This window comes from Ruditapes philippinarum, unplaced genomic scaffold (genome assembly GCF_026571515.1).
Source record: "Ruditapes philippinarum isolate M1 unplaced genomic scaffold, ASM2657151v2 ctg382_1_1_1_1, whole genome shotgun sequence".
Lineage (NCBI taxonomy): Eukaryota > Metazoa > Mollusca > Bivalvia > Venerida > Veneridae > Ruditapes > Ruditapes philippinarum.
Window position 1 is genome coordinate 84,085 of NW_026864643.1, and position 12,831 is coordinate 96,915.

Here is a 12,831-nt window from a genome sequence, read left to right on the forward strand (position 1 = left end):
AGTCATACAGATAGTTCATTATTTAATTTATAGATCTCTAGCCTGGAACATTATTATTAGAATTAGCATTGCATAGTGTGGCTGGGGTTAAAAAAACCTTCATAACTAATATTATAATAGTGCACATTTGTAACTACATCATGTTTCATTGTAATGGACATATAAATCTATTTAAGTAATTTCCTATGTATGTATGTAGTCAATGTTTAATGAGGGTCCATCCGCACGGTAAGGCTCAAAATGCAGCTTTTGTTGTCGAGTACAAACCCCGGACATGTCACCTCAGCCATGCCCTTAAAGAGTTAATTTTTAAGCATTAAGTGGTCATGCAATTTCAACGGAGTGTTAGCCAAAGATATGAATTTTGAGCCAAAAGTAGGTCACTGTACAGCGTCAATGAGAGCCTAAATGTGCAGTAACCTTGAAATAATTTCAATTTTTCCCCCTGTTTATATAAGGGCCATATATTCTGTCAAAGATCTTAAACTAATATCATACAGGTGGAGTGGACTAATAAAACTGGAATTCAACTTACCATGGTTCACTGGAATGATCAAATTTTACAGGAAGTTCTCTCACATCATCCTAGAAATATCAAAACAAGACTGGTTTTTAAAAATTGAATAAAAGTATATGGGTTTTAAAATGAATCATTTAGTACTATATAATTAGTATAATAGTTGTATAATTAATAATGGGCTTAATTGATTAAGTCTTAATTAGTTTTTAGGCCTTTCTAAATATTAACAAACTGGCAATCCATATAGCATTGGTTGAAATACTTAAATTGGTTGTATTTTCAGCCTGGAAATTAAAATATCCTCCCACCCCTTGACCCGTGGTCAAAACGGTGCTTTTCGTTGGCACATCTGTTGCCCCAGATAAAGTTACTATAACTACCATATCAAGCATTATAGCCAATTTAGGTCACAAACTTCAAAAAACTTTTCAAAAAAGATATTTGTTTGTATTCTGTCTGGGACATTGAATTCTTTAATTAAAGAATGAGGCTATTCAGCTAAAATACTTAAGTTTGTGGTTCTAATTAGGTGCAAGGTCTTTCTATGTTTTCTTCTTCATTAATTTATTTATCTTGATCCAAAACAGCTAGACAAAAATAACGCCCCAAGGCGCAGGGCATCACACAGACATCAAACTAGCATAATCCAAAGTGGTTTGCTAGTACAATTGATGGAATGATCTTTTTTATTTTGAATCTAACTATTTATTAATCTGTATCACACTTTTTTTATTGTTAACTGTAAATAATTGTAAAATTTACCTCGGTACAAAAGTTTGAAACGCTGCAGACTTCCTTCAAGTAATCCAAAGGGAGGTAATTCACTAAAGAAACAGAACTGAAATGAGAGAAAAAAATCAACAATAACAATTTTACAATGCATAAACCAGTAGAGCACTAGAATGAAATAAAGCCATTCAATAAAAACAATAATACACTATTTAATGTTATAACTTTGTAACATTACGTAATTTGTGTGATATAAAGGTAGCGTAAAAATGGGCTATTGTTTCTCTCTTGTTACGTTGTAATTGAAAATATTACATCTCGAGTCCACTCAGTGAAATATATTTTGATCTTCCATGCAAAACAAACGAATATCCTTTCTTCCTCTATTGAAGAGTATAAAATTATAAAAAAAATGTTAAATTTGGACTCTTCTGCTGAATTTTCACAAAAATGAAAAAAAAAAAAATTAAAAATACAATAAATTAGAAATGTATCTTGAAAAATGCATACAAAAATTAATTTTTTCCCCAAAATAAATCTGAAAAATACCAATTTTAGATAATACACCTGTTAGACTAGTACAATCCTTTTATAAAATTATGAAAATACTTAAACAAAGTACAGAAATGTTAACTACTCTAAACCATCATAAATTGATCAGCAGCCAAAATTTGAATAGAAAATATCAAAAGATTTTAACTCCCGTATCAAAATGTCACTTTGGGCGTACAAATTTTTACAATAATGGAACAAAAAACTGCATTGTTTTAGTTAAACGTTAGTACTATATATTACACAAATAAATCATGCTTAGGTTTTATATTAAAATATTTGGCAATTGATATAACATTTTTGTGGACAAGTTTAAAATTTCTCATTAAGATATTGTTGATTAATTAACAGGTGCACGTTTTTTTTAATTGTACAGAGGTTAAATATATATTTTGGAATGAAAGAATCCACCCCTATTCAAGAAGTAGTGAAGCACTAAATGTTTAAGGTTAAACTAACTATTTTGACCAGTGTCACACTAAAATGATATAAACCTGGAATCCTAGGAGGATTTTAAAATAAATAATAAAAATCTAAAAAAAAAAACAAAACAAAACCCTAGGCAAAAGGAGGAATTCATGGAAAAAGGGAGCCTACATATGAATGATATCTTTAGTTCTTAATTAAATTTCTATTTGATTTTTATCAATGTAATCATCATCATCAAAATTTTTATATATTTTAATGTTACTAATACTATTATAATTTGTATTTTTATCACCATAATTTAACAACATCATCACTATCTAATCATCATCATTATCATCACCATTAAATATACATATATTTTCATATTACTTTTATCATTATCATTAAAAATTATTGTGTCACATCAGCACCACAATCATCACTACTATCATCATTATCATCAGTACAATTATCATTATCATTGTTATCATATTATTAAAATCTTTACCAGAATCATCATCATTATAATCATAGATATCAACATTTTCATAACCAAGACAATCATCATCATCATCAACAACATCATCATCACCACCACCTCCATCATCATCATCATCAGTACAATAATATGTCAATATAAACATTTTTATAATCAAGACTATCACCAACACCAATATCATCATCATTAGCATCATCATCATTAGCATCATTACTTTTCTATACTGGTTTGGAGATAAACTCGGCCGAAAATCAGTGTTTTGGCGGCATATTTCATTTATTTGTTTACGTATTCTGATGAATCTTGCACCATATTAAACTTCAGCTCTTCGATTTTCCGGTATCACCATAAAAGTTATATTTAGAAACATAACGGGTAATTTTGAGAGGCCCTGGAAGAGGTACGTAAAAAGGATATTTTTAACGCGCGCGAGTAGATAATTTTGGCTCTTTGTTTTTTCTTCTTAATTGAGTAAGTTAAAACGTAAAATAACATGTTTAGACATTTTATTATTTCTTTGCTGTTCATTTATGTCAAATAAAAAATATTTGTTATCAAAATTGTTGAGCATTATGTTAGTATAATGAATATCTATGATAACACGATATTTATATGCAACGTACTATGTAACACATAAATCATTTTTACATAAAAACACATGCATTATCATTTATTAACGTATAACGAAATATGTAGTTAAAGAATTAGTGATTCAAATTTATTTTTGCTTAGCTTAACAGAGTGAAGAAGAAATTAATTTAGTGGTATTCAACCTACACATTAACATATAAAAGGAGCATTTAACATCAGTCTTTCAATCCATTCCACTTAAAGATTACAATTGTGTAATCAGCCGTTTTCTGAGTAAGCAAGACAAAAGTAAATCGGAATTTCATCTTCAAAATGTATACGTAAACGTCGTCTGCTTTACCGGTAGTCGGTATATATCAATATATAAAAGTACCCCTGTGCGGGCCTCAAAATGAGCATCTGCAGCACATGCGCACAACAATGGGATTCCCGTACTTTTTATAGGCATGTTTTGTAAAAAAACAGGTAAAAGTCTGTGTTATTTTTTAAATTTCCTACCAAACTTACCAAAATTTACAGATATTGTCGAATTCCAGCAATAGTATGAGATGGTGAGCTTGATTAGATTAAAAATTCAGATACCTCGCTTTAATTATAAAAAGCCGAGTTTATCAACCAGCCGAAGTTATCTCCCCAACCAGTATATCTTATACTACTTTCATTATCATCACTTGTTTGTTCAGCCACCCCATCATTAATACATTAACATTATTACTACTGTCTGAATCACAATAATAACTCTTACCATTATTTGTAATTTCCTATTATAAAATCCTTTATCATAAATACCAAAATACCATCAATTAATTTATTATACCATAAAAATATATAAATAATCACCTATAGTAATAGTTAGTTCAACACACACTTATTTTCCATAGAGAGGTTTTAATGTCATTTTTAACATTGATACTATTTTAACTTTCACCTGTCTACAAATAAATTCCCTATATTTGACTTGAATGTCTAAAATTATAACAATATGTTGAATTAATTGCTGTTTATTTTAGACTAAAAACCCCAACTTTAAACAAACACACCAATATAGATCTACTTCTAAAACCTCTTTATATTGCATATTGATGATACAGTTAAAAAAACATAGGCCAGTCAAAAATAATTGAATGTTTTTCCATGTGTTTAATTTAACAATTAAATTAGTTAAACAAAACAAGAGTTACCACTGGGGCATCAGTTTTAGCTATTATTAATAGGTCTAAGTTATTGCCCATGCATGTGGTATAGGGAAATAAATTATTGATTTACTTTACTGAGTCCATACAGGGGGATAATTCAGTATAATTCCATACAAGAACAAGTAAAATGGTTTCCTGCGGTGAACATTTTAATGATATAATAATATTCATTAAACTATTTTCATTTTTTTTTGGGGGGGGGGGGATAAATAAACGTTTGTATCAGGAATATAGTTGACAATTGAATAAACGATCAATATAGAAGAAGGTCTTTGGAAACTGGTGACCGTTGAAGACCGGAGAAGGTCAAACATAAAACAATTATTTCTTTTTAAGAAAATGATTAAATAGGCCTACCATTTTATGAATAATTCCGAGCAAAAAATAAATAACGTAAACACACAAGACTTTAGTGTACGCAGAAAATATCTTTATTTATTATGGCAGATGCCCCTACGAATATTTTAATTCTGTAAATTTTCAGTATAAACAATTCATTGTTTGTAAAATTTGAGATAGATATTAAAGAAATATTGATAATTTTCAAACACATCATTCAAATTTTTCACCTTAAACGGTAAAATAATTATAGAAAATTAGAAATATCACGTAATAATTTTTTGTTCTTGATAAGCTGTAATTCGGACTTAAATCCGTAACATACCAGCAAATGGTATTTAGCTAGGTTTTCGAAAAGGTCAATTAACCAATCATGTACGGTTTACAGATCACATGCTCCTCCATGTACCGAAAACAGGTCACGTGCTCCTCCATGCCTCAAAAGTTAAATGTGTACCAATACCCGGTCTCCAGACCGCAGGGAATTATGGTATTAGACAATGTACATTATTGATGTACAAAAATTGTAATCACAAAAATATATGTAATACTTTCAATGTTTGATAAGATAAAAAAAAATCAGGATTTTTTTCTTAAAATTCATAAAAGGGTAATATTTAATAAAATAACAGGCAAGAGTTGTGGGTCTTGTTAAGATATGTACAAAGTGATCAGAAAGTTTAAATGTAATATGTCTTCAAAGTGAATGGAGATAAAACTTTCAAGAACTTTTTTTAAATTCCACTAAAAAGGGGAATAATTTAATAGAATTCCTTGCAAGATTTATTAGTCTTGTTAAAAGATATTTAATGTGTTTGCATAGGGAAATCATTCAGTTCATGGTTGATAAAAAATGCCAAATATCTTTCCTCTAAGCATAAACGTTTTTAAGTTTGCATTTCAAATGACTCTAAAATAAAGGTGAAGAAAATTAAAAAAATATTTTTCACAGATAAAACAAAATTACAATATCAAAAAAAAAAAAATTAATAAAGAAAAGAAAGAAAGAAAACAACCATTATCTTTTAATTTCTGTAAATTATAACAAGAGCTGTCGTTAGGACAGCAACGCTCGACTATTCTTAGTGCTTGATAGTAAAAAAAAATGCTTGATACAATTACCTCCTCCTGTTTACAGGTTCGGGTAATGATGGTGAACAAGTGTGCAAAGTTTCAAAGCCATATGTCAATGGACTTTGAAAATATTTGAACTATTACAAAAACTTTAACGTAAATTCTAAGTCGAAAAAGGGGCATAATTCTGTCAAAATGCTTGATACAGTTACCTCCTCCTGTTTACAGGTTGGGGTCATGATGGTGAACAAGTGTGCAAAGTTTCAAAGCCATATGTCAATGGACTTTGAAAATATTTGAACTATTACAAAAACTTTAACGTAAATTCTAAGTCGAAAAAGGGGCATAATTCTGTCAAAATTCTTGATACAGTTACTTCCTCCTGTCTACAGGTTGGGGTCATGATGGTGAACAAGTGTGCAAAGTTTCAAAGCCATATGTCAATGGACTTTGAAAATATTTGAACTATTACAAAAACTTTAACGTAAATTCTAAGTCGAAAAAGGGGCATAATTCTGTCAAAATGCTTGATACAGTTACCAGGGTTCCCACAAAGAAGAGAAATCAAAATTCCCTGACTTTTCCATGACTTTTCCCTGACCAAAACCATTTTTCCCTGACCAATAACAGCGTAAAGTTTCCACAATCTTAGAGCATTTAATGTATTTTTTTATACATGTATTTCGACCTCCTCCTCCCCAAACAGCCAACCTATTGTCTCCAATTCTTTATTTTAAATTATTCAAGATAAAAAATACATGAATATTAGCGAGCAATTGTCATAAGCTACTTGTTTACTTTCAACAAGTATGAGTACATTTATCCTAAATGTAAAGTATTTGATAGTACATGTCATGCTAAAAGATGTTTCATTCTCTTAAAAATACAAAGCAGTGTTATCAATGGAGGATTGACTAAAACAGGCCTGCATTTAAATAAAATATATGATAGTAATCAATAGAAACTGGTGTTAAACAAGAAACAATAAGACAGGTAATGAAGTGGCTACAGAAAAAGCAAAATGCAGTAAAAGCTAATAATACTACTAATAAACTAGCTATGGCAGTTAGTATCTCAAAGTTATGGTTTAATGCATGTGTGCAAAAACACAACATGGCACTAAAATGAATGGTACTTAATTGAAGTCCACTTAGTGTTTTCTCAAGTTTCTCAATATCTTTTTACTGGATTCTTTTATTACTTTTCTTTGACCTTGACCCTGAAGGCATTGCACTTGGCATTTGACTTCACAAGCAAGTCCATTTTCATCTTTTTTCCAGCCTCTTGAGCAGATTATCAGCCTCTTTCACAAGAACAAACCATAAACAGCCCAGGAGGCAAGGGATGCTTAAACTCCTTTAAGCTTCTTTCTTAAAAAGATAGTTACTGTTAATGACAAAATCTTCAGGCAGAAGCATAATCAGAATATAAAAATAAAACAGATGCTCATAATCAAAAATAACAATAAAGATACCCAAAATAATGGAAGAAACTGCCTTAGCTTTTACTGATTTTGCTTCTTGTTGTTTGACAAACATTATTTTCTACAAAATTCCCTGACTTTTCCCTGACTTTTGCTTATTTTTCAAATTTCCCTGACCAATTTCAAAATTCCCTGACTTTTCCCTGACCTTGAAAAAAACTCATTTTTCCCTGACTTTTCACTGACCGTGGGAACCCTGGTTACCTCCTCCTGTCTACAGGTTGGGTCATGATGGTGAACAAGTGTGCAAAGTTTCAAAGCCATATGTCAATGGACTTTGAAAATATTTGAACTATTACAAAAACTTTAACGTAAATTCTAAGTCGAAAAAGGGGCATAATTCTGTCAAAATGCTTGATACAGTTACCTCCTCCTGTCTACAGGTTGGGGTCATGATGGTGAACAAGTGTGCCAAGTTTCAAAGCCATATGTCAATGGACTTTGAAAATATTTGAACTATTACAAAAACTTTAACATAAGTGGTTACGCCGACGCGGACACCAACGCCGACGCCGACGCCGACGCTCTCGGGTGACTACAACAGCTCTACTTATTCTTATCGAATAGTCGAGCTAAAAAATGAAAATTACTGACAAATAAAAAAAAAAGATCAATTTTTTTTTTTTTTTTTATCAGAAACACACACCTTTTCTTTTTTTTAGCTTGGCCTAAAATGAAAATTTCATGAGTAAGGCTAAAAGTTCATTGTATTGTAATTAATGTACAGGAATATTATGATAAACACTGCTGAAACACACTTTAAAGAAAAAAGAGCGAGAAATTTTAAGAACTTGAAAATAAAATATTGAAATATTTTTCAAATACATTGCAAATTATAAAATATGCAAAATAAAATATAATGTTTAATGATTTTTATAATTTAAAATTTAATAAATTTAATACTATCATTAAATTTATTTTATAGTCTTTTGTTCAAAAACAAATGAACAAAAAGATAAACAAATTAAGAAAAATACGGTTTTATTGAAAATACAGGCAATCTCATTAGTAATATGTATGCCAAATTTCTAGGCCAAAATTCTCGGGCCAGCTAAGTCCTTTTTTCGTGACTGGTTTTAAGTATGACTAGGCTTAGGGATCAACAACACACAACTATAATCAAACTGCCACCAATACCACCATTGCCAATGAAAATTTAGAGAAAAAAAAACTCATCAAAATCAAACGAACCAAATGAAAACTAAAATTGCCATATAAATATAATTGGGTATTTTAGGCATTTGGTGAAATATGTCCCATGTTTATTGCAATGTTTCAGTCTGGAAATTCATTTATAATTCATGATGATACAATGTTTACAAGAGAGACAAGAAAACTTCAAAGACTTATATATATACATAGCTAGCTTCGTTTAAATCAGCTTATTGATTTTATTACTTCCCTTTTCTTTTTTTAAAGAAAAATTGATTTCCTTCCCGGCCCATTTCATTTTGTACTATGTAAAGGAGTTTTATTGAAACAATTTGATTTATTAGATGCATTCACACTGTTTAATCACTTCATATCTTTTGAAATAAGCGGCTAATAAATAACATCTCCTCGACTCGTGCCGTAAGAAGTTTGTCAAATAACAATATTATATCACTCTAACAAACAGTTCTTAAAGACCCACATCCATCCATTCATTCATCCATCCATCTTTATTTCTTTTTGGGGTATTGTTAATCTTTAATTTAGCCTGCTAGGGGGGGGGGGGGGGGGGTCAACAGATTCTACCAAAGGGACCAGTGTAAACCAAGACCAACTTGCACGTCCCTGCCATCGGTCTGATCAGGGTCGTTACTGTTAGCTACATTCAGTATAGACACATCTTGAAATTTCCAATAAAAATGATAAATGGTTTTGTGAAGATTGAAAGACAGACAAGTCAATTTAGGATATTAAGCGTGGTAAGGTCTTATGTCCCTCTGACAGTCTATAAAGAAGACATGGAGAAGTACCATCTGTATGGAAGAGTCGGGCTGGCCAGTGGTTTGATACTTAGTGACAAAGGCTCCTTACTTCCGGTTCAAGGGCCAGTGCTTTTTTTTTCCACTTTTAGGGGAATAGTAGCAGGGCCCATGGAGAGGGAGAAATTGCTTTTGTGGCGGGGGAAATCCGAAAATTGGGCAATTCAAACATGATTAAACAGTCCATTTTAAAGTCAAGTTGTGATACATTTCCATTATTTTTTTAAAACACAATGTCCATCTCAATGTCTCACTATTGCACTATTGATATAATGGATTATTGGATGGGAAATTTTTCAGTTATAGAGAAAAATATATACTTATTGGAAGTTATTGAGGAGGGGACTTTCGGCCCCATATTGGCCCTAAATAGCACTGAGAATAAAAGACCCAGCATTAAGTGTGAGGCCAGCAACCTTTATCACTTCGTCTTTAAAAGGTTGTAGGTATATTCTTCTACTCCAAACAATGATAATTATTATATTAATTCCAAATACAGTTAAAATTAGTTTAGTCGAAAAATTTCTTTAAATCAATTTTGATCATGGTGGGCCTTTAAAGTTTAATAAAAGTTGAAATATTGTACATTAATATACACTTATAATGTAAGTTTTATTTTTATGTACTGTACATGGATTTTACAATGTTTAAGATCAAAACAAATATGTTAAAAGTGATTTTAAAGTGTTTTTTATTCTATATTTAAAGTACTTTTATTCATATATCGTATAAAAAATCAAATATTTATAACATAATAACTATACCTGTGAATTACTATAAAACTAGCATTTGATAAATTTCTGATTATTAACTTAATGAAGGTTCAAAAATACCTACCCAGGTACTGTATATTTTAATGAAACTTATTCATGTAATAAAAATAGTTAGTACATTTTTGCAGGCAAACTAACACAATACAGGTCATATGGCAACTTTTCACCTTTACTGGTGGGGGGGGAAGACCTCATGTGCCCTTCTGTGCATTATTTCAGGCACAAACAGGCGTCTGAGTAGAACCATCAATGTTCCATAAGCTATCTGAATAGCTAGCTTCCATACATGAATGAATTCAAAGTCCCCAGGGGAGATTTGAACCAGGAGGGAGGGGGTAAAGTAGCTTGAAGTCAAAGACTTTAACAACAACATTATACCTTTACCTTTGACCCAGGTGATTATTAATAATGATGGCAGGGTTTGTAGTGAGTTTCAAATTGTAATATCACAATGTAACTTGTAAGAGACTGTTCCTCTAAACATTATCATTTCAAGCCCTTATTTTTTTTTTTTTTTAAAAAGGGGTTCTCAAAAGAATAAATGTCCCTTTTGTGTGTGAGATATTTTTCTGGTGGTAAATGTTTTACAGAAACAAAAATGGGGTACATTTCTGCAACCAAATCAGCCTTAAAAAATTACTGGTTACAGTTAAAATATAACAAATCTCATAGTTTATAAAGTACTGTATAAACTATATTAATATTTATCATTCTGTTACATCAGGGGTGCTTACGTATAAATTTTAATACTTTAAAGTTAAGTAAATATTGACATGGGAACGTCCGCCCAAGCTTTATCAATGTTTTTGTTACTTTCTAATTTTTAACTGGTCAAACATAAACAGCCTTTACACTTGTTGAAGAAATATTTAGACAACTTTGATTGAAAAATCCTGATTGTTAAATCTTGAAGTGAAGAATTGGACGGGAAAAGTGCAACCCTAAAAATAGCAACAAATCTAGAGAATAAATATTTAAGCAATTTGATAAGGTGATCATAATTATGGGTTATATGCAAACGTCAGACATCATCCCAGGGTCAAATGTTATACTGCAAAGGTTTAATGTATTTATTCTTAACAAAATTTAAACAAAAATTAAATTATTTGCCTCCAAATTAAATGCCAGCCACCGTCTCTTGATTGATGCATTAAAACTTTATGAGTTTAGAAAGGTGTTGTAAATTGTCACAATTTGTACTAATAGAAAATATAAATCATACAGTAATTTTTCTTTAAATTTCGACTTTCTAATTTTAGTTTTGATTCTCTCTTATTTTTTTTTAAATTTGTTTATTGAGCTTTTACCTAAAAAAAAATTCAGCCAACCAGCAATAACATAACATTTCACTATTATCATTCAATTCACCACACCCATTTTGTTTTGAAATTTATTTACCTAATGACATGTTATTTTACCAAATCCAATCACTTTCAGCAATTTAATTTCACAAAATCTATTCTATTCACTTTACCACAGTCAATTTCACCAAATCTATTATTTTCACTTTACCACATGATTTCATCATTGTCAATTACAGCAAGTTCATTTCCACTACCAAAGAATTACTTTTTATCAAATATAACATCCCTTCATCATAAAATTTAATACTATTATCAGAATATGTGATATAAAAATTGAACAATTAGTGTAGATCGACTCACTGTTAAGATAAAGTCCTTTCCGAATATACTAAAATACATCAACTAACTTATCACATAAACCTTTTAATATTGAAACAGTGGTTTCAATCACAATGGGTAAATTAAAAAACATAGACAAAAAAAAAGATCTGTCTCAATTAGATATGCATGATCAGGGTCAAGTGGGAGATTAACCGTTGATTATGGCATGTCTATCTATTGTATATTGCAAGCTCGTATCTTTAATTAATCTTAGAAGAGCCCGAGTCAATCCTTTTTGGACATGATATTTGGTAATTTTTTATCAATATTTATCAATTTTTTATCACTACCAGTCAATCAGAAGAAAATTTGCATGGACTTGTGTCAAAACTACTGTATCTCTATATCCAAGAACTCAGGAGATACTTCTGTTTAGCATCAAATATTTAAATATAGTAAACAACTGTAACAAAGATTTGCGTGTCTCCTTATTGTTTTATTGTTTTAATATTTAAGAATGTGTCTTGCCAATTAAATGGGGTTTTAAACACGAAGAATTGTTTACTTAAGACTTTGGTCCTTAGTTAAATTAAAATTAAATTAATTGCTTTCTTTTGGGGCTAATTGCTCTAGGTTCGAATTCAACCAGGGATTTTCATGTGAAGAAGCTAAGAATCTTTTTTATTTTTTTGTTGGGTTTTACATCACACCAACACAGTTTAGATCATATTTTACTGGCGGAGGAAGACCCCAGGTGCCCTTCAGTTCATTATTTCAAGTATCAGATGAAACATAAATATTTTCCCCCTAAGAGTCGGGTCTGGTTAGACTTTATGGCTGTGAACATGGTCAAGAGATTTTTAAAAAACAAGTCTAGTGAAAGCGGATAAATTAATGAGAAAAAAAAGTTTGTAACAATAAAATTTTATGTTCCTTTATTTCCATGATTTAAATCAACCTTCCTGTAACAAAATATCATGTGCATTTATAATTATACTCATGAAATAATATCAGGAAATAACATGTAGTGTATATATTTATAATTTTTTATTCCCTTAATTTTTTACAAAAA

General features: G+C 30.4%; 1 protein-coding gene across 6 annotated transcripts in view; it reads right to left on the bottom strand.

Annotated features, from left to right (window-relative positions):
- LOC132726366 (uncharacterized) overlaps window positions 1–12,831 on the bottom strand; it is a 42,311-nt gene that overhangs the window by 26,292 nt on the left and 3,188 nt on the right. For all 6 annotated transcript variants that reach the window (XM_060711679.1, XM_060711678.1, XM_060711677.1 and 3 more), the window contains exons 3-4: window positions 1,283–1,358; window positions 536–585 (exon numbers count right to left, since the gene is read on the bottom strand). In XM_060711679.1, the coding sequence (XP_060567662.1) occupies window positions 536–585; window positions 1,283–1,358 (126 nt within the window). The remainder of the gene's footprint in view (window positions 1–535; window positions 586–1,282; window positions 1,359–12,831) is intronic.